The 20,215-nt window shown below is 41.6% G+C and overlaps 1 protein-coding gene across 1 annotated transcript; it reads right to left on the bottom strand.

Annotated features, from left to right (window-relative positions):
• Positions 1-131: 131 nt before the first annotated feature.
• Positions 132-18,529, bottom strand: LOC311079381 (uncharacterized protein). The gene is made up of 4 exons (XM_084108754.1): positions 18,402-18,529; positions 14,095-14,774; positions 7,640-7,790; positions 132-7,303 (listed from the first exon to the last, which is right to left on the bottom strand). Exons 2-4 carry the CDS (start codon positions 14,755-14,757, stop codon positions 2,541-2,543), a joined length of 5,577 nt encoding a protein of 1,858 aa, XP_083964880.1. The 5' UTR covers positions 14,758-14,774; positions 18,402-18,529; the 3' UTR covers positions 132-2,540.
• Positions 18,530-20,215: the final 1,686 nt, after the last annotated feature.

The following is a 20,215-nucleotide window of genomic DNA, read 5'->3' as shown; positions in this document are numbered from 1 at the left end:
AACTGTTTAAAAGAATAATTAATAATTATGCACATTTAATTTAGTTGGTGTTATCGTGTATGGGTGGGTATAAATTAGACTGATGTGAACAAAACAAAAATCCCAGACAAAGACAGATACAGGACTCAATCAATAATTCAACATTTTTAATGTCAAGATTTGTATGGAAACTTCTGCTGCCACTGAGTGGATTTACAGTCTATGGCAGAGAAAGAAAGATCCCAGTTCATGAAAAAGAGGACATAATAAATAATATGTTTAACTGAACAAATGATTACATTTTGTTTTAAAAATTATTAATACACACCAGCTGCCATTGATTGAGGAGTGTCATTTTGACAAAACAGTACAAGTTTTCTGTGCGTATTGTACCGTACACAACACAGTCTTACTGTATTGAGCTTCTTCACACTCATATTTCATTAATAGACTTTTGAAAATAAAGGTTCTTAATTGGCATCTATGGTTCTATGAAAAACCTTGCACTATAGGTTTATATATATATATAAAAGGTGGTGACACTTTATTTCGATGGTCCACTTCAGACATTTTACTGAGTATAAGTAACTTTTCAACTACATGTCAACGTATTCTACTAACCTGAACCTTAACAGTCTACTAATGCTTTGCTGTGAAAACCCCCTTTTTATTTTTAAGAGTGCATGAGATATAATGGCTACCAAAATAACAACACAAGTTTGTACAAATCTACCGTTTTCTCGACATTTCTAAAAAGCCTTGCATTTACAAATAAATACAATTTACAAACACAAACTTATAATTGTTTAAAATAAATGTGATATCTCCAGCTTTCCCTTAGTGGTCACAGGCAGCGTGGTCACACAACATACACCGTTAGATGAATAGAAATCACATGAATATGTTCTATGCTTTGTGCATATAAATGCATGAACTGTGGAGCCAGAGGGTGTTTAGCTTCTGTGGGACCAGGACTGACTGATGCCTTGCATTGAAAAAGACATTCAGTTTTGGTTACAGGAGTGCAAGATGAAGTTCGCTGCATTTAGAGCTTCAAAGATTAAAAAAAGGTCTTGAACACGTCAACGCTAACAAGGCATGGCGATGCAACGCTCTTCAATACAACACCATCATGCACCCATCCAGAAAGAGAAATGTACCCGTTTATAGTGTCTACCTTGTGTCCGGTGTGGACAGACTCAAACAGTTGTCGTGTCATGTCAAGAAATGAGCCCAGTGCAGATACAGTGTACAGATACTCTAGACAAGGTTAGCTATTCAATTGCTTACTCATGACACATAACAACACAGCTGAAAGTATTCCTAATATGTACATTTATTGAAATTAGTCTAATTTTACCTGACAAATGCTGTGTTTGTGATGTTTTAGTTGGGGGAGGCGTGACACGCAATATTTGCAAATATGCTGTATTTCCACTAGATATGCCCTTTAAATAAACCATATTTCAACAGGGCATCTTGCTTTATTCATATTTCTTATGAAATTCTTAAATAACCAAACCTCAACAGCATAAGGGCAGATCACTTGATAACACTTAAAGCGACGCTCAAGTGATCATGAATATTTCAATAAACAAATGCGCTGATTTTTCTATTCTCTTTTTCTTTCCTTGCATCCTAGTTGATGGAAAAGGAAACAAGAATGCACAATTCGTGAAAGAGCTCGTCATGCGAATGAAGGCTGGAGAGCTGTTACCCTAGCCCTAACCCTAACCCTAGCCCAGGGGGTTTTGAGCATAATCTGTGTTCATAATGTGCTAGAGGAGTCATGATAAAAACTTGTTGATGCTAATCATTAATTGTCTTATTCTGGAGTAAAATTGGTGTGCCAAGAAATTCAACTTTTAAAAAGGCATCTTGAGATCTTGCACATTTTTCCATTCCAATGCATTGCGTCTTGCATTTATTCGAAAACAAACAAAAAAAGCGCTCTTTGTAAATGGTCTCTTCGCCCATTCAGCTCGTCGTAGTTCGTTCTGTGCGAATCAATCTTCCCGAAATGCTAATCCACGGCCAGCACAGCGGCCACTGCTTTCCATCAGGGACAGACAGACTAGACCAGGGCTGGGCATCTCTGGCCCTCGAGATCCACAGTCCTGCAGAGTTTGGCTCCAACCCTAATCAAACACACCTTCAGGGTTACTAGAAACCCACAGACAGGTGAGTTTGATCAGGGTTGGAGCACAACTCTGCAGGAAAGTGGATCTCGAGGGCCAGAGATGCCCAGCCCAAGACTAGTGGGATTGAGAAACATTCTGTCTCGGAACATTCTCTTTGAATCATGGAAATGACAAACATGGCGAAGGTAAGATCACCCACAGATTTCAAAAATGAAGAGACTCACTCATTCACATCTTTTTCAAAGTTCTGCCCACCAAACTTTGTTTGACAGATTCTTTAAGTAACCTGAAAGCTTGCCCAAAGCCAGTCTAGCATTTGTTCTTCTCAGTTTGAGTTCATGTTGGTGGCCATTGCCAATGTCGAGGTGAGGACTAATGATGATATAGTACAAATAAATTATTTCACAGTCTAAAGCACGTTTAGAGTATGGGGCAGTGTTGTCCACAAAACATATATACAATCTCCAGTACATCAGGTTCTGCAGAGCGTCTTGTGACTTCAGCGCTTTGCCCTTTAGTTGGCTGGGTAACTACTGGAGGTGTAGTTTCTGTCATTGGATGCACCTTGTTAGAAGATGGTGTCAAGACAGATACGATGCTGTGTTGTTCAGCCCAACGTTTAGGAGGCTCTGTTTTCCCCTCTGGAGTGTCAGTTCTTTCCTCATCTGGCTGTATCTCTGAATCATTGGCATTTGGAAGGTGAAAGTAGGTGAACGTTCTCCCTAGGCACCCAGTATTTTCCCCTTGTTCTGTGAGAGACGAATCCTTGTCAGGGATTATACCAGAATGGCCAAATAGGGAATATGGAATGTCTTCTTTCCCAGAATCCTGCTCTGACTTTAAATGCTTGGGTGTGTCTTTATTCTCTGGACAAGATTTTGGACTCATTTGGTTTTCCCAACATAACCAGCGACCCTTATCAATTAGGACTGCATCATTTGGTCCCACCCTGGCATTCAGAGTAACGCAGTGTGTTGGCTCATTGAAGCCGTCTCTTGTGCTTGTGGCATTAAAGTATGACAAATCCTGTATGGCGTTTGTGTGAGCCTCATTGATTGAGGGCAGCCTGGGGGAATTTGTACCTTTAAGGCCTTCTCTTTTGTTGACTTTGTGGGCTGAAGAAGATCTCTTCTCATCAGAACTAGATCCTTTAGAGCCTTGTCCATAAAGCCGCTCAATAGTCCTTTTTACATAACCTTTGGCAATGGACAACTTGCATGGATCTTCCTCTTCTCTCGATGCCTCTGAGGATTGGTGTTCTTTTTTGTCAGAAGATTCAAATTGGTATTCTGCCGAATCAGAACTTGGGCTTCTCGGCTGTGTCTGTCTCGGCTGTGTGTCTGTAGTGTTCTTAGCAAGAAACATGTCTCTGATGGATTTCACTTTGTTGGTCTCAATGTGTACCTCTGAATCTTTTGCCAAAGCACTGTTTTTGGAATCATAGCTGAATGCTAATGAGGATGAGACTGAATCCATTGATGCCCTATCTGTGGTTCTGGTAATCTCCGCTGACTCTAGATTTGGTTCATTGACGTGGTTTAAGAGCTGTTCGCCAAATGTTTGTGCTGTATTATAAGGTCTCTTACAAACTGATTTGTCCTGGTCTTGCAGACTGCAGATAAGCTTTGCAACACTGCTTGCTATTTCTTCCTTAAAATGAATCTCATTTTCTTCACACTCTGTGGCTTCATTAGACATCTCCTCAAAGTCCTCCTGGTAGATGGTGTAGCATTCTGGCGCTTCTAGGATCACTTGTTCCTCTTCTGAATAAGTCCCACTTTCCATACATAAGTCTTGATGTTGTGTTTCATGCACTTCTATATTTGATTCAATATGAACAAAATGAGAAGTACCTTCCACCTCAGGTAATGCAACATCCCTCTCAGTCCTCTCTGTTTTATTGTATACCTGATCTTGAGTTTGAATGGTCTGAATCTCATTGTTCCAATGTCCTGATATCTCCTCTGTTGAGACATCTACATTTTTCGGCCCAGGACTTTTCACACTAAGATTCTCTTCTTCATTGAAAGTCCTTTCCTCAGGAAAGATCTCACTCTCGTTCTCCTCCTGTTGGCAGACCTTTTCTTTCACAGAGAAATTTAGTTTTCCTGTACAGGTAATAAGTGACTCCTCTGATAATTGAGTTCCTTCCTCTTCAACAGTGTCTATGTCTTTTTCAATATCATTTACCGCTTTTCCTATGACCTCTTCTGTTTTTAATAATGTCTTCTCTACTTCAGAACTACTTTCTTCCCATGTACCTCTTCCCTCATCAGTTTCCCATTGTCTTTCTTCCTTTTCTTGATGTTTCTTGACAGTCTCTTCTTCTTCTTGTCGCTTGCGTCTTACTTTCTCCATTCCTTGTAATCCTGTTCTCTTTAACCCCATTTCTCTGCACATTTCTGCCCCAAAGCTAGATTCACTAGATGACATATCCTCGCAGATATCTGAGTCAGGTATTGCATCACTCTGAAATGTTCTCTTAATGTTGGAAAATATTTTATTTCTCAAATCTTGTTGGTATCTATCAGTGATCACAAGATTGTCCATACCAGGTCTTGCCTGTGAGCCTGCTGTGAGGTGTGCATTTATAGCTCTATCTATAACTGAATTAACATAGATGCTCACATAATCTTCCAGCACAAACTCTGAGAAACTAACCATCTGCTCTTTAGAGCCGTGCTCTGAAACGCCACTCATATTCATCTCTGGGAGTGAATCACTTACTGTGTCAGTGTCTTCCATCTGATTGCAAATCATGTACTCTACATCTGCATGGTTGAGGGCTGCCAGCTCCTCTCGAACCCTCTCAGGAACACCTAGATGTTCCATCAGCACTTGGATTGAATGTTCTTCCTCCTCTATACTTGACCTGTGATGGGACTCACTCCCACTGCTACTCCTTGCTTTATTGCTCAGTACTTGAAAGCCCTTCCAGTTCTGAAGCAGCTGAACAGATGCTGAGTTATAGAGGTCAGATAGACTTGTCCTTAGATGTTCTGCATCCTCTATTACAGCCAGTTCCTTTAGAGACTGCAGCATGAGAATCGCCTCAGAACTGCTTAGGTTGGCCTCAGTCTGACAACATGTATTTAAATGGCTTAAGCCATCTTTTAAAGTCATGATAGAAAGAAAGGCAAGGAGTACCCTGGAGGAAGAGCTAAATGTAGATGCCAAGGATGAAGAAAAATCTGGCAGACATTTGGATGTTTTCAAACATAATGACTGCTTTTGCTGTGTGATCTCACGAAGTGACTGAATGGAATTGCAAAGCTGATCAAGTACTGGCTTCATATCGGGCCTTACAGCCATTTTAACTGTATAGTATTTTTGTGCTTGCAGATCTATCAGTTCTGTTAGAGGCTTTGTTTGGATATTAACTGGTCTCCTCAAAGTATTTTCTGTGTCATACGAGGAGGTCTTACTTATTAGCTCAGAAATTTGTTGATTTCCATTTGTTTTTGTTAAGTGATCACTTTGTTCTTTGTTTGAAAGTGCTGGCTTTTTGGTGTTTGGCGAATATACGTGGATTCCTTTCTCATCAAATGTGTCCTTTGTTGATGGTTGTATTGTCTTAGAAGACTGATTATTGAACAGTGATGCTTTTACCATTGTATTGTTTTTGGGTATAGCTTCTAAACAGGACTGTGCTGGAATCTGTTGAGATTGTAGCCAGAGTTCAACATATTCTGATGTTTGCTGTGTCATTGTACCTTTGCTGAGTGATGCATTATGCAGGTTTTCCTTTGGCAGAGTGAAACTATCAGCTTGCACTTGTAGGTTGTTTTGTTCTTTTTCAACCCATTGTGGGCTTGGGTCATCTGTACTCGGTTGAACACACTCTGTTTGAGGCTTTAGTCCATTCCCACTATTATTTCTCCTTTTCAGAAGTTTTTGAACAGCTTTTGCTCTGAAATGTTTTATGGCTCCTTTCTGGCTCAATATTTCAGCTCTTATTTTCTTTATTTCTTTCAGTATGTCATCTTTTTTATCTCTCTGCTTTCTTTCTGGATAAGCAGACCTAAATATGTGATTCTTTTTCACTATTACTCTCACTGACTTCCTCTTTGTGGTTGTATCAACAGTAATAACTCCTCTAGATACCGAGGCTTCTGAGGATGCAGTAACTGGTGTTACTGACACCATGGCCCTTTGTGTTGAGGAGGTGTTTGTTTTGTAAGTGGAAGCATATGGTTTATCTTTTTTCCCAATTGACTGACATTTGATAGTTGCCAAGGTCTCAGATTTCATATCTTCATTAAAGTAATGGAACGTTTTATCTGAGGATACTGTGTCAGAAGATGCTATATAGCCATGTTGCGTATTGCCTGAAAAGTTCTCTTGACAAATCTGCTCTTCACAGATGTGTAACACTGTTTTTTTCTGATAGTCCTGGAACTGGAGGACCTCTGAAGATCTGTAGTCACTGGACTGTATCGGTGTGGTGGTGTTCGTATCAGAGGGCAGAGTGCATCGAGGCTTGGGAACAGGGATCTGCTTCACTTCTCCATTGTCTAGATCTTCCATGTAAGAGTATGAAGAGTTCTTATTCATTTCTGTATCGTTAGCAGTTATGATGCTCTCGATGGATCCTTGTTTGTGAGCAAGTGGTGAAGAAAGCCACTCTAATTCCATGCTTGCTGCACCTCCATTGATCTCACTCTGTTGATTTACCTTACAGTCTTCCTCAGGGCAGGACCGTCTGCTATCATTGGGTTCACTCTCACTGACCTCAAAGGCAGCCGGATCATTTTGAGTGGGTAAGCTATCAGGTAAATTAGCATCCAGGTCAGGACAGGGAAGAGTGGCTGCTGTAGATTGATTGCACACATTGGAACGACTGACTGTGGTGGTCCACTGTATTGTTTCCTCCTCTTTAATAGTGAGACGTACCTTCATTTCAACGGTCATACTTCCATCTTGATTGACTCGAAAGGATTTCTCAATGTCATCATCACAGGGCATGTATGAGTCATCCTCTCTCTCACCATCCAGACTGGTGATTATTTCTGTTTCAGAAACAGACTCAAGATGATATCCAGGAGCGGCTTCCACAGAGCCATTTGGGTTGCTTGGAAAATCACACATACTTCCAGGCAAACTGCTTTGTATTTGATTCACAATGTAGCTTTCTGAAGATAGGGAGAAGGGACGAGATTTGGCGTTGCGGGATTTCTTTTTTCCTTTAGAATGTTGGTGATATGTTGACAAATGAAGAGTTGTTTGATTAAGTCAGGACACCAGGAAAGCAATGCAAGTGAGGAGAAATAGGAACACAGATTAGAGATGGAGCATGTATGCTATAATCCATATTGAAGCAAGTAGGTCACGGTAGGTATTACAGTAGATATGAATGCCTCAGCACTTGCTTCAAGACAGTCTCAGTAATAGATTATCTTGACATGCAGTGTAACACATAAGACACATGTTTTAAAGTATTGAATATCTGCAAAGTTACTTTTGCATTATTATAGCAGTTGAGCTCTGTACTGGAATAAAAGTAGAATGAATAAACTTACTGGTTATTGGATGCTGCCGAACCGGTCTTTTAGCCGGTAGCCACTTTGGTGGAGATGACTTCTGGACATCATAGTTACTTTTTTTGAAGGGTTCTCGGCCAGCGGCCACCAATACCCCAGAGCATAAGATCAATGCAGGAAGCCCGTCCACCTATGATGATGTGAAAACATCTTTATCATTTGTCAACAAAGCGGAGATAAAATATTAGTGTAGTTAGTAGTCATTCTAGAATACAGTGCACTTCATAATTCAAGCAGAGTGTGGCTTCAGTAAAAGCCAGTGGGGTCCGATGTCATTATTAGACTAATTTTATGGACAAATAAATATCTTCTTTTGTGTTCCACAGAAGAAAGAAAGTTGTACAGGTTTGGAATGACATAAGGGTGAGTAAACGAGTACAGACTTGGCCGAGGATGAGAGGATGTGTATGTTGTGTAAGAGCATTGCAGATTTACATTGACGGCACTAGCCAGTGGCATGAGTTTGAGCAGCTGTTTATTTGTTTCGGGGATTGAAACAAGGGTGTAGCCATTACCAAAAGGCTATTCCAGTAGTTGGTGAAAGCAATTTTGTGCACCTATGAGGTCCGCGGATTGATTTCACCAATGGGTGTTAGGACTCATTCTACGAGGAGCATGGCTTCCTTTTGGGCTTTAGCTCAGGCCTAGTTTTTAGTGGATTTTATATAGAAATTTGAATAAAGGGCTAACGTCTGCTTCTCAGGTTTTGATCAGGGTTAGATGTATAGATGTACAGTATGTAGATATAGTATGTGCTTATCATGCTTGTTACACAGGCTGGTAGAGGTGGCAGCTATAGGGGCTTTCACACCGCAGAAACGTCATCATTGTTCTTATAACTATTATTGTAAGTACACACTTTTTGGTGTTCGCACCGCATGACACCTTTTTGAGGGGACTAAATTAGCTCCTAGTTCAGAGTGGAGTCTAATGGCGCTTTTCCATTTTACACAGTGGAAAACCAAACAGAGCCGAGTCGAGTCGAGCCGAGTCAAGCCGAGTCGAGCTGGTACTGTGTAGTGGAAAAGCGCCATAACATGGCACAAAAGGAACTGTACCAGTGATGTAAGTATACAATGTTTGGCCGAATGCATGCGAAACACCGGCACCCGCCAAACTATCGGACACGAGAGCCAATGGCATTTCACAATCAGAGCTGACATAAAGCTAAGGTTCGCAGCGAACGTTTGAACGTGCACATGATCTGAGCTTCACGGCGGATGGAGAGGGCGATAGTTTTTGGGTCTGTTTCACACACAAATCACTCATCTGGCCTCTGAACACTTGGAATATTTGTACTTTTTGAATAAATTGTGACTAGTCAAATCTGCTGGTTATATCCTGTGTTTTATATTATCTAATACACAAATGGGTATGTTTAGGGGGAAGGGGTTGGGTTACCTACTCAAACATTTCTAAATGGTTTAAATAAAATAAATGTAAATAAAATTATGCTGGCTGATTAAATTGAAAATCACACCCCAACATATGTCATAATGGCAAAATGATACCCCAATATATAATGTCATCATGACGATACATTTGCCATTCCCATCACATCTGTGTGTGACACCAAAGGTTTCTCATTGAAAGTACCTGCACGTGGAAAAATAACGTTAACAAGTCCCGCCCAAGGGGTCCTGCCCAAGTGTTGAGAATATATATATAGGTTACTCTATTAAATGTGTACTTCAGTAATAACCATAAATAGCAATCATGCTCTGAAGAACACTTAAGGTTAGCATTATTAATAAAGCTGGTTTGGTGGTCTAAATGCCATATGCCTCTTATTCCCTTCTGTGTTCTATCCCAGATTGTAGAGTATAATAGGATGAAATGGTAAAGAGGATTAGCATCACTGGGTTGCAGGTCTTCCTCGTCTATAAATGCTATTTATGACTGGGCCAGCTTACTTGCACCAGAGCCACAACTGACATGGTCACCACTCTAATCAAATAAAACACTCTGGAAATAGAGTCATAGTTACTTTTTGTTTCGATGTGTCAAAAAAAGCGTGCATGTATTTTTGTAGCTTGGTGTCGCGTCCTGTTTTACATTTAAATTGTGGCACAGTAATAATGTAAGTTAATGAAAATAAGGGGAGGGGTGTTTGTGAAACCTGTCGAGAAACGTTATTTTTGGAGTTCCGTTTGATGCCTGTAGTGGTGCAAAAAAACAAACACATTAAGGCCACGTCCACACGAAGCCGGTGCGTTCCCTATCCGATAATTTTTTTTCCTCGTTCTAAAAAAAAAATCTGTAAACACGGCGTCGTCTCAAGAAATATCTGCGTACACACGAAACCACTGAAACCAACTGAAAACGGTGTAGTATATATGCCAGACCAGTATGGGGCGCTGTAATTCTGCCACAGAGATACACTATACACGGAGAAGAAGACTTTGAGCATGCGCATAACCTTGCGCGCTGTATACGAACCAAGAAGAAGAAGACGAAGATTATCGCTTGTTGCTCACCACAGTTGCATAGAAGCAATAGATTTTGCTGTAATAAAGCTAGTAGGCTTAGTAGCTTCTGCAGCATGAACACAATCATGTAAGTCCGCCATTATTGTTGTTGCTGTTACGCGTGACACAGACGACACGTGATGTGATGACATCATCGTTTCACAAAATATACGGATTGGCTGTACACACGAAACCGCAAGGGTGACGTTTTCAGATTTATCCACTTTGGGACCCGGTTTCAAAAAATAGCGGTTTCAGTCTCCCAAAACGCCGGATCCGTGTGGATGAAACGCCAATACGATAAAAAATGTATACGTATACAGCGAAACGCGTCTCCGTGTGGACGGGCCCTTAATCCTTTCAGGTCAAGGGACCAAATTAAAGGATTAGTTCACTTCAGAATTAAAATTTCCTGATAATTTACTCTCCCCCACATCATCCAAGATGTTCATGACTTACTTTCTTCAGTCGAAAAGAAATTAAGATAAATGTTATTAAATATAGTGGACTTCAATGGGGTCCAACGGGTTGAAGGTCCAAATTGCAGCTTTAAAGGCTCTACACGATCCCAGCCTAGGTATAAGGGTCTTATCTAGCCAAACCATTGTCATTTTCTAAAAACAAAAAAAACAAAAAAATTAACCACAAATGCTCATCTTGCACATCCATGACTTCACACATTATGTAATCAGGTTGGATAGGTCAGGCGGTAACCTGACTGACGTAGGCGGAAAATGTAGGAAGGGCAAAAAACTCATTTTCTTCATGAGTTCATGAACTTCAACTTCAAAATTGTCCGACATCGTTGTTTTACCTTTTAGTTATTTAATTTTTTTTGTAAATGGCATTTGACTTAGTCTTTCCACATTCGCTTTGTAAACACTGGGTCGGTTCTTCCGCCTACGTCACGCGTGACCTTTCAACGTGATTACGGAATGCGTGGCGCATCACAGCTAGTGCAAGACCAGCATTTGTGGTTAAAAAGTATGTAAATGTTTATTTTGTTATAAAATAGCTGATGGTTTGTCTAGATAAGACTCTTATTCCTCGGCTGGGATCGTGTCGAGACTTTGAAACTGCACTGAAACTCACATTTGGACCTTCAACCCGTTGGACCCCATTGAAGTCACTATATGGAGAAAAATCCTGGAATGTTTTCCTCAAAAATCTTAATTTCTTTTCCACTGAAGACAGAAAGACATGAACATCTTGGATGACGTGGGGAAGAGTAAATTATCAGGAAATTTTAATTCTGAAGTAAACTAATCCTTTAAATCGAAAACCCAATTTAAATAATAGATTTAAAGAACTGAAGTTAACACTTTACAATGAGGTTCATTAGTTAACATTAATGAATGTCCATCCATTCATCCATCCATCTTCTTCCGCTTATCCGGGGCCGGGTCGCGGAGGCAGCAGTCTAAGCAGAGATGCCCAGACTTCCCTCTCCCCAGACACTTCCTTCAGCTCTTACGGGGGGACACCGAGGCGTTCCCAGGCCAGCCGGGAGACATATACCCTCCAGTGTTCTTCCCCGGGGTCTCCTCCCGGTGGGACGCGCCCGGGACACCTCCCCGGGAAGGCGTCCAGGAGGCATCCAGAACAGATGCCCGAGCCACCTCAGCTGGTCCCTCTCGATGTGGAGGAGCAGCGGCTCTACTCTGAGCTCCTCCCGAGTGACAGAGCTCCTCACCCTATCTCTAAGCGAGCGCCCAGCCACCCTGCAGAGAAAGCTCATTTCGGCCGCCTGTATACTCAACCTCTGCCAATAAAGCACCTAAAAAGCTGTCACAAAGAACCGGCAAAAGTAATGATTATAAATATGTCAAATATTTAGGCAAGGACATTTTAATTGTTTATTAATAAACAAGTGTTTTCTGTGTCAGTGTCAGCTTCAAAGATGAAGTTGATGATGCTGACTCGCGATCTTCACAGTAGTGAACACGCCAGAGAGAAATGCACATTTCATACTGATTACATAAGCAGAGAGCAGTCTGTTTTCTTTCGTTTTGAATAGTTCTGTTTAAAAGTAGACATTTCAATCTTTCTATAGATATATTTCTCAGGTCTGTGAGGCAAGTAGGCTACCTTATACGCTGAGTTTCGGATCATTTATGAGACGAGCTCCAGTTCACGCGTCGGTGCCTCCGTGTCATGATTATCTATTGTCTGCTATATTTACTTCTTATTTATTAAATCCAGGCACTTTAGTTAATTCGGCCGATAGTATTAAATACTATTTAATAGACAGGCACCGGAGGCACCTGCCTCGACAGGCACCGGAGAACTTACGGCCACAGCTCTGAGTGGCCGCGTCGACAATGGAGGTGGAGAACATGCCTTGGACTCAATATCTCCAGACTCCCTCGGGATCCGGTCGAAGCTTCACCGGAGGTGGGAGTTGAAGAACTCTTTGACAGGGGACTCGGCCAAACGTTCCCAACAGACCCTCACAGTACGTTTGGGTCTGCCAAGTCTGTCCAGCTTCCTCCCCCGCCATCGGATCCAACTCAGCACCAGGTGGTGATCAGTTGACAGCTCCGCCCCTCTCTTCACCCGAGTGTCCAAGACATACGGCCGGAGGTCAGATGAAACGACCACAAAGTCGATCATCGACCTCCGGCCTAGGGTGTCCTGGTGCCACGTGCACTGATGAACACCCTTATGCTTGAACATGGTGTTTGTTATGGACAAGCTGTAACTAGCACAGAAGTCCAATAACAGAACACCGCTCGGGTTCAGATCAGGGGGGCCATTCCTCCCCATCACGCCCCTCCAGGTGTCACTGTCGCTGCCCACGTGGGGCGTTGAAGTCCCCCAGTAGAACGACAGAGTCCCCAGTCGGAGAACTTTCCAGCACACCCCCCAGAGACTCCAAGAGGGCCGGGTACTCTACACTGCCGTTTGGCCCGTAGGCACACACGACAGTGAGAGACCTGTCCCCGACCCGAAGGTGTAGGGAAGCGAACGGGGTGAACTCCAACACATGGCGGCTGAGCTGGGGGGCTATAAGCAAACCCACACCAGCCTGCCGCCTCTCACCATGGGCAACTCCAGAGTGGTAGAGAGTCCAGCCTCTCTCAAGGAGTGTGGTTCCAAAGCCCAAGCTGTGTGTGGAGGTGATCCCGACTATCTCTCGGTACCTCTCAACCTCCCGCACAATCTCAGGCTCCTTCCCCGCCAGCAAGGTGACGTTCCACGTCCCTAAAGCCAGTTTCCGTGTCCAGAGATCGGGTCGTCGGGGCCCCCGCCTTCGGCTGCCACCCGATCCACTATGCACCGGCCCTCTATGGTCCCTCCTGCAGGTGGTGAGCCCACGGGAGGGCAGCCCCACGTCACTCCTCCAGGCTGAGCCCGGCCGGACCTAATGGGCGGAGGCCAGGCCACCAGGCGCTCGCATGCGAGCCCCAACCCCGGGTCTGGCTCCAGGGTGGGGCCCCTGCTGCGCCATGCCAGGTGACGTCTTGGTCCTTGTTTTTATTTGCTTCATAATGGGCTTATGAACCGCTCTTAGTCTGACCCGTCACCTAGGACCTGTTTGCCTTGGGAGACCCTACCAGGGGCATATAGCCCCGGACAACACAGCTCCCAGGATCGTTCGGGTACTCAAACCCCTCCACCACGATAAGGTGGCAGTTCAATGGGGGGGGATTAATTAATGTATTATCTAAAATGAACTAAACATGAGCAATCCATTTGTTACTGTAATTATCAATCTTTGTTAATGTTAGTTAATAAGAATACAGCTGTTCATTGTTAATTGCATTAACTAATGTTAACAAGATTTTAATAAAGTATTAGTAAATGTTGAAATTAACATTAACAAAGATTAATAAATGCTGTATACATGCAGTTCATTATTAGTTCATATTAACTAACGAACCTTATTGTAAAGTGTTACCGAACTGAATGAAAAATAAAATATTGCAACTAAAAATTAATGCAATCTGGTGGCAAAATCCTTACCCTTCTTCCTTCAGGTGTGTGTAACTTGAGGACAGGGAAATGCATGACCTCTGACATGTGATCTAAGAGTGCTTCGAATGAGTATGTCGTCCTCCTCTGCAGCGTCAGTGTGTGTTTCACTTCTGGCTCTCCGTTACGGAAAAGCACCAGCTGTTTTGGCGTATGCAGCAGGACCCTCTCGTTCCTTCTCGCACTGTAGACTCCGTGTTGAGCAGGGCTGTGCGTGTACCAAGCTAATCGCCGGGCGCTAATGGGTCGAGCGTGGTACCAGGGCGGCGGCTTCCGGCTCGCGCGCTCCAGGTCGATGGGTTTGACGGTTCTGCGATCAGAACAAATGTAGGAGTGGCCATGATGCAACTGTTCAAGGGACCGAACCGACGTATGACCTCGAGGAGTTGTGATGGTGCGAACTCCAAACGGTAGAGGCACACGCTTCGATAAGCTGTCCAAGAGAGACTCGAAGGTTTTAAAGGTGCGGTTGTTGATGATCACAGGTAGACCACTGAACTGGGAGTCTCCGCTTTTGTAGAAGCACACGCGTTTAGAGGAGGTCTTCTCTGTGATGTATGGCTGTCGAGAGGTCATCTGAGTGTGACCACTAGCGGTGGAATGAGCCGGTGGAATAGCCTTCCTCACAACCGGAGCTTCACTCATCATCATCATCACGATTCAACCGCATCCTACATGAAGGAATGCATGAAATTAACTCAAAGAACTCAAAAATGTAGAATGATTATGGCCATTAAATAGTAACAAACCATGCAATCATGCTTTTGACCAAGTCAAAGCATTGCCCCTGTGGTGAAAATCCAGCGTTTAATGTTGTTTATATGTCTATCTGGTGTTTTTATATGCTTTAAGACAAGCCATGTGTAAATTCATAAGTCAACACCATTGCTGAGTATTTTCTCCTTAAAACTGCAGTGAACCAAAGACTCAAAAACACGGTTTGAAATCGCTGGTGTTTCTGACATCACAAACTACCTTGTAACCAATCAGATCAACGTGTGATCGTCAACCAGTGGATCTCTGAGCTGAGTGAGTGAGTGGAGGTGGGGCTCATTTGCATATTCATTGAATCACGAATACTAAATGAGGCAAGGGTGTCGAGTTACATTCAAGATATTTTAAGGCAAGACAACATTTTTTTCAAGGATTTCAAAATTTCAAGTCATTTTGGTGATCAAAGATGAGTTTAAAGGGATACAATTATTGACTACAGGAGGACTTTAATATTATAGACACCAGTTTGAGGGAAATGTATAATCCAGACTCATTGAGAAAAACATACCTGTAGTGGCATTTCTGCAAAATGATATTACGTTTTGTGACATTGTCAAAGTGAAATGTCCAGTGGGTGGCGCTAAAAGCGTGATCTGTTTTATCTGAAGATGTATCTGGGAATGTTTTATTATGTAGGTTGTTGTACGTATCACGACAGTTCTGGATTGAGTAGTGCTTAATGGTTAAAGGGTTAGTTCACCCAAAAATGAAAATTCTGTCAGTAATTACTCACCCTCATGTTGTTCCAACAATGTAAGTCTTTCGTTCATCTTCGGATCACAAATTAAGATATTTTTTGATGAAATCTGACAGCTTTCTCACTCCTCCATAGGCTTTCAGAGGGACCCAAACTCGCCGGCCCAGAATAGTTATTAAAAACATCGTTAAAATAGTCCAAGTGACTACAGTGGCTCTACATTAAGTTTATCATGCGACGACAATACTTTTTGTGCGGAAAAACAACAAAAATAACGACTTTATCCAACTATTAGTGTTCTTCAATGTGGGCCTCTGACGAGAGTTCACGGGAGCGCCAGGACGCATGCGCGAGAACTGAGATTACGGCGTTCTTCTTCTACTCCTACTTGTTACTGGCTGCTCACTCCTTGGGAGTATTACCGCCATCTACTGTACAAGATGACGTCTCGACATCATCGAGACCTAAATCACATCGAGACCTAAATCACAGTAAGTGTCGAATTCAATAGCTTACATACAGCGCGTGTCTTCCTCTGCTTATAAACAGACCGTTTTGCGCTTCCGGCAATGTCGAGACGTCATCTTGTACAGTAGATGGCGGTAATACTCCCAAGGAGTGAGCAGCCAGTAACAAGTAGAAGAAGAAGAAGAACGCCGTAATCTCAGTTCTCGCGCATGCGTCCTGGCGCTCCCGTGAACTCTCGTCAGAGGCCCACATTGAGGAACACTAATAGTTGGATAAAGTCGTTATTTTTGTTGTTTTTCCGCACAAAAAGTATTGTCGTCGCATGATAAACTTAATGTAGAGCCACTGTAGTCACTTGGACTATTTTAACAATGTTTTTAATAACTATTCTGGGCCGGCGAGTTTGGGGTCCCTCTGAAAGCCTATGGAGGAGTGAGAAAGCTGTCAGATTTCATCAAAAAATATCTTAATTTGTGATCCGAAGATGAACGAAAGACTTACATGGTTGGAACAACATGAGGGTGAGTAATTACTGACAGAATTTTCATTTTTGGGTGAACTAACCCTTTAATGCTTTATGGAATTTGAAAATAACGCACCACTTACACTAAACCCGATAGTGTTAACAAAAACAAACGTGGGATAAAAACCCATTTTCTGAAGCAACATGCCATTTTAGTACCATCACTCGTACCCGAGCGCTTCACATCACGACTGCACTGCTGCAAGTTTACTACGCCAGAAAAGACAAACAAATAGAACTGATTATGTGATGTAAACCTCAAAATGTATTAGTTTACAAATCATGTATTTTGCAGTATTTTGCAAGGAACCACATGAAAAGAAGTCTTTATCAACTCTTTCCTCATCAGCGTTTTTAACTCTTTTCCCACCAGCGTTTAAAAAAAAAAAAGTTGCCAGCCACCGTCAGCGTTTTTGATCATTTTCACAAAGGTTTCATGGCCAGAATATTTTGTTATTATAAAAATACTGTTATTATATATCAAAAGAAAGAACAGATCCTCTGCATTCATGCATTCTTTTTTTATCAACACTTGAATGTGGGCAAGTTTCATTAAAAAAAAGCAACATTCAGCAAAAAGCTGAGAAAAAGCATTTTTGGCAAAGACTACATCCAGATCAGATTCAGAACGATGATCAAAACACAGATGGAGGAGATCGAGTCCATCAACACCCTTAACGCTTGCACAGTCGTTAACCCTTCCTGGGTCGACATTTCATACGGTAAAATTACGCGGTTTTGATTTATATGTCGTTTAAAACTGATGATTGCGTTATTTTTCATATGCATCTGCTTACATGTGATATCGCATGTTTCTGCATATTCTTCACATGTGTTTTGATCAGGAGATTCAGTTCTCTTCCAGAAGATGTGTAATAGCGCCCCCTGCCGTATAACAGTGAAAATACAGAAATATCCGTCAATGACGGGGAAAGAGTTAATCAATAATCTGCCCTTACAATTCAGTGCTTGCTGTTTTACTGTCTCTGTTGTTAATTTCAGATGGAAACTGCAATGATTTGCATGTATTGGTAGTGTTTTTTTTTTTGTGTGTTTTGCGTAAAATGTAGGTAGAGGTTCGTTTTTCCAGTGATCCTTAGTTGGAAGTGTATTTTATGTCTTTAATTGCTACAGCTTCCAAACACAACATATATTTTCAGCAGATTTTTTATAATATTGGACATTACTGGAGATAATATTGGATTATGTTTTCAACCACATTACAAATAAGCTTTGTGATTGCATTTTCTTTGAATCACCATAAAGCTGTAACTTGAGTTGTTCAAGCCTGTTTTTGTGGATCCGTACAGCAGATCAGAGAATGTACATCACCTTTAATGGCAGGTGTTGTTTACTGTTCAACAGGTCTGGATTAAACCATCACTAGAACTGGCCAGTCAGAGACACGCTCAAATAATCAGCCCGTTTATCTACTTAATACCACTACATCATTATTATCACTATATTATAAACAGGAAACAACAATCTAACACAAAACTTCTGTTTAATTTATGTGTAAAAGGCATTCTTTAAAAGGTAAACTATATTAAGATATATTCATTGGGGGAAAAAATCCAATATAAATTTTGATACTCGGAAGGATTGAATCTATGAACATTCTCTCATTAAACTACTACAAGTAAACGGTATCGGCCTCTTTTTTTTTTCAACGTTTAGAAAGCAAAACATTTCTAAACTAATGTCCCTTAATACTCTGAATGCAGATTTACCCGTGGAAGATTAACCCGGTGACGACAAAACAGCTCCAGAAAACACTTCACGAGTCTAAAATACGCAACATTACATGTACAGTCGTAGAGGTTGTAAAATACTCACTGTGTTCCTCATTTTGAGCGAGTTAACGTGAACATTTTGCCTCGCACAAGCGCTGTCATACGCCGAACAGAAAAGCCCTGATGGAGACGAGAGTTATTCTGGGCCACTGCTTCAGACTTCATTTGCTTAATCTTTTCTCGCTTGTAATCTCAGCAACCAGGGCTGGTGTGTGTGTGTGTGTGTGTGTGTGTGTGTGTGTGTGTGTGTGTGTGTGTGTGAGAGAGAGAGAGATGAACACGCTAGTTTAAGCACATCACCCGAACACACCTTAACTTGTGTAAGAGTAAAGACCTCACTGATCTATAACAATATCTTATCAAGACAAGAAATAACACGGTAAGTTTGAAAATTCAGCTGCTAAATGGCCTTTCAAATATTATTCAATATTCTTTACTCTAACTGTAACAAACAGATGAGGTGAATAAACAAATGTTATTAAGTTCACAATATTAGTGTAAAGTTAAACACTTAGGGGAGAGTGGGGTGAGTTGTGCCAGTTTTTACTCAAAGTGACTTTAAAGTGAGGCCATGACAGTAATGCCTTCAACTTAAGGATGTACATATATTTCAGGATGTGGTGCATCCCTGAGAACAATAACTTTGGATCTGAAATAAATTGTTTCAGAAATATAGCTCTTGGAAAAAAAGTGGTCTCATGGCACAACTTGCCCCTGGTGCGGGGGAAGTTGTGCCTTTGGGGGAATACAATGGGGGTAAATTGTGCCAGTGATTTCTGAAGTAAAACAGAAAATGTTAATGTTATGAACCATAATGCTATATGAAAGCAAGATAAATTCAATACAAAATTACTCATTTAAGGTTTATTTAGATATTGTCACCCTGGAATACCATAGCATGCGTTTTTCCTACTATGGTCAATTGCATAGGGATTTTGTATTGAACATAACTGTGGATCACAGTGTCATAGAGACAAGGGGGCGGGCTCATTTTACTCAGACGACCAATCAGTCTCTCAGGATCATTGTGAAGCTATCAAGCTACGCCCTAGCAACCATTTAGAGCACCATAGCAACACAATATATGATATTTGTGAATAATTTCAGGCAAAAAGGCTTTGGCAATAGATGCCTGTTGACAGTGCTGTTTGTCAATTATGTAACATATAAGAATAAAGTGACTAGGCTAATTTCTAAACATCCTATTGTGACATAGGCCACTTAAAAACGGAATAAAACTTCTCTTTAATAACATAGTGCAAACTCAAAACTGAAATCAGTGTTAGCTAAATTAAACAAATAGCAGGCAGGCCCAAGTCAAACAATGATGAGGCATGCCCATCTCCTTACTTCTCAAGATTATACCCTGTGAGTATGTAGGTCTAGGTGGTCTGGATCTGGCACAACTTAACCCAAGCCCTTTGGCACAAATCACCCCGGACCCACAAGTTTGAAAAACTAGCATGATCCAGCAGTTAAGAGCTAACATCATGCTAACTGTATAGACTCATTGTGTAGCCTACTAAAGCACTAAAACATGTGTGAAATGTTTTCAAACTTGTCTATAATTGTTCAGACACTACAATCAAAAAACCTTAATCATAGAAATTTTACTTTGAAAGGGAAAAAACAGTTTTTTGCACTAAAATATGCTCAACTCTCATGCCATGTGTCTCTCTTCTTTGGAGGACGAGTAAAAGTGATTGCTTTTCAAAATGATGTGGTCACATGACCAATTTCTTATATGGTTTTCCAGAAACAAGGGTGGAACTACTTCCCCCCCCTGGCACAAATCACCCCACTCTCCCCTATATAACTTCTGTTTGATCCATGATGACTCTTACTGAAATATGACTG

Source organism: Abramis brama (assembly GCF_963993115.1).
Source record: "Abramis brama genome assembly, chromosome: 3".
NCBI lineage: Eukaryota > Metazoa > Chordata > Actinopteri > Cypriniformes > Leuciscidae > Abramis > Abramis brama.
The sequence above is the reverse complement of the archived record's forward strand: the minus strand, read 5'-3'. Positions and strand labels throughout refer to the sequence as shown.

What these genes read in the sequence shown, in the direction of transcription:
- LOC311079381 (XM_084108754.1), bottom strand. Translation starts at nt 14,757, where the DNA reads ATGATGATGATGAGTGAAGCTCCGGTTGTGAGGAAGGCTATTCCACCG. An exon ending in ACACACCTGAAGGAAGAAGG is followed by an intron (nt 7,791 to 14,094) that starts GTAAGGATTTTG and finishes ACATCATCATAG; the next exon opens with GTGGACGGGCTTCCTGCATT. An exon ending in TCGGCAGCATCCAATAACCA is followed by an intron (nt 7,304 to 7,639) that starts GTAAGTTTATTC and finishes AACATTCTAAAG; the next exon opens with GAAAAAAGAAATCCCGCAAC.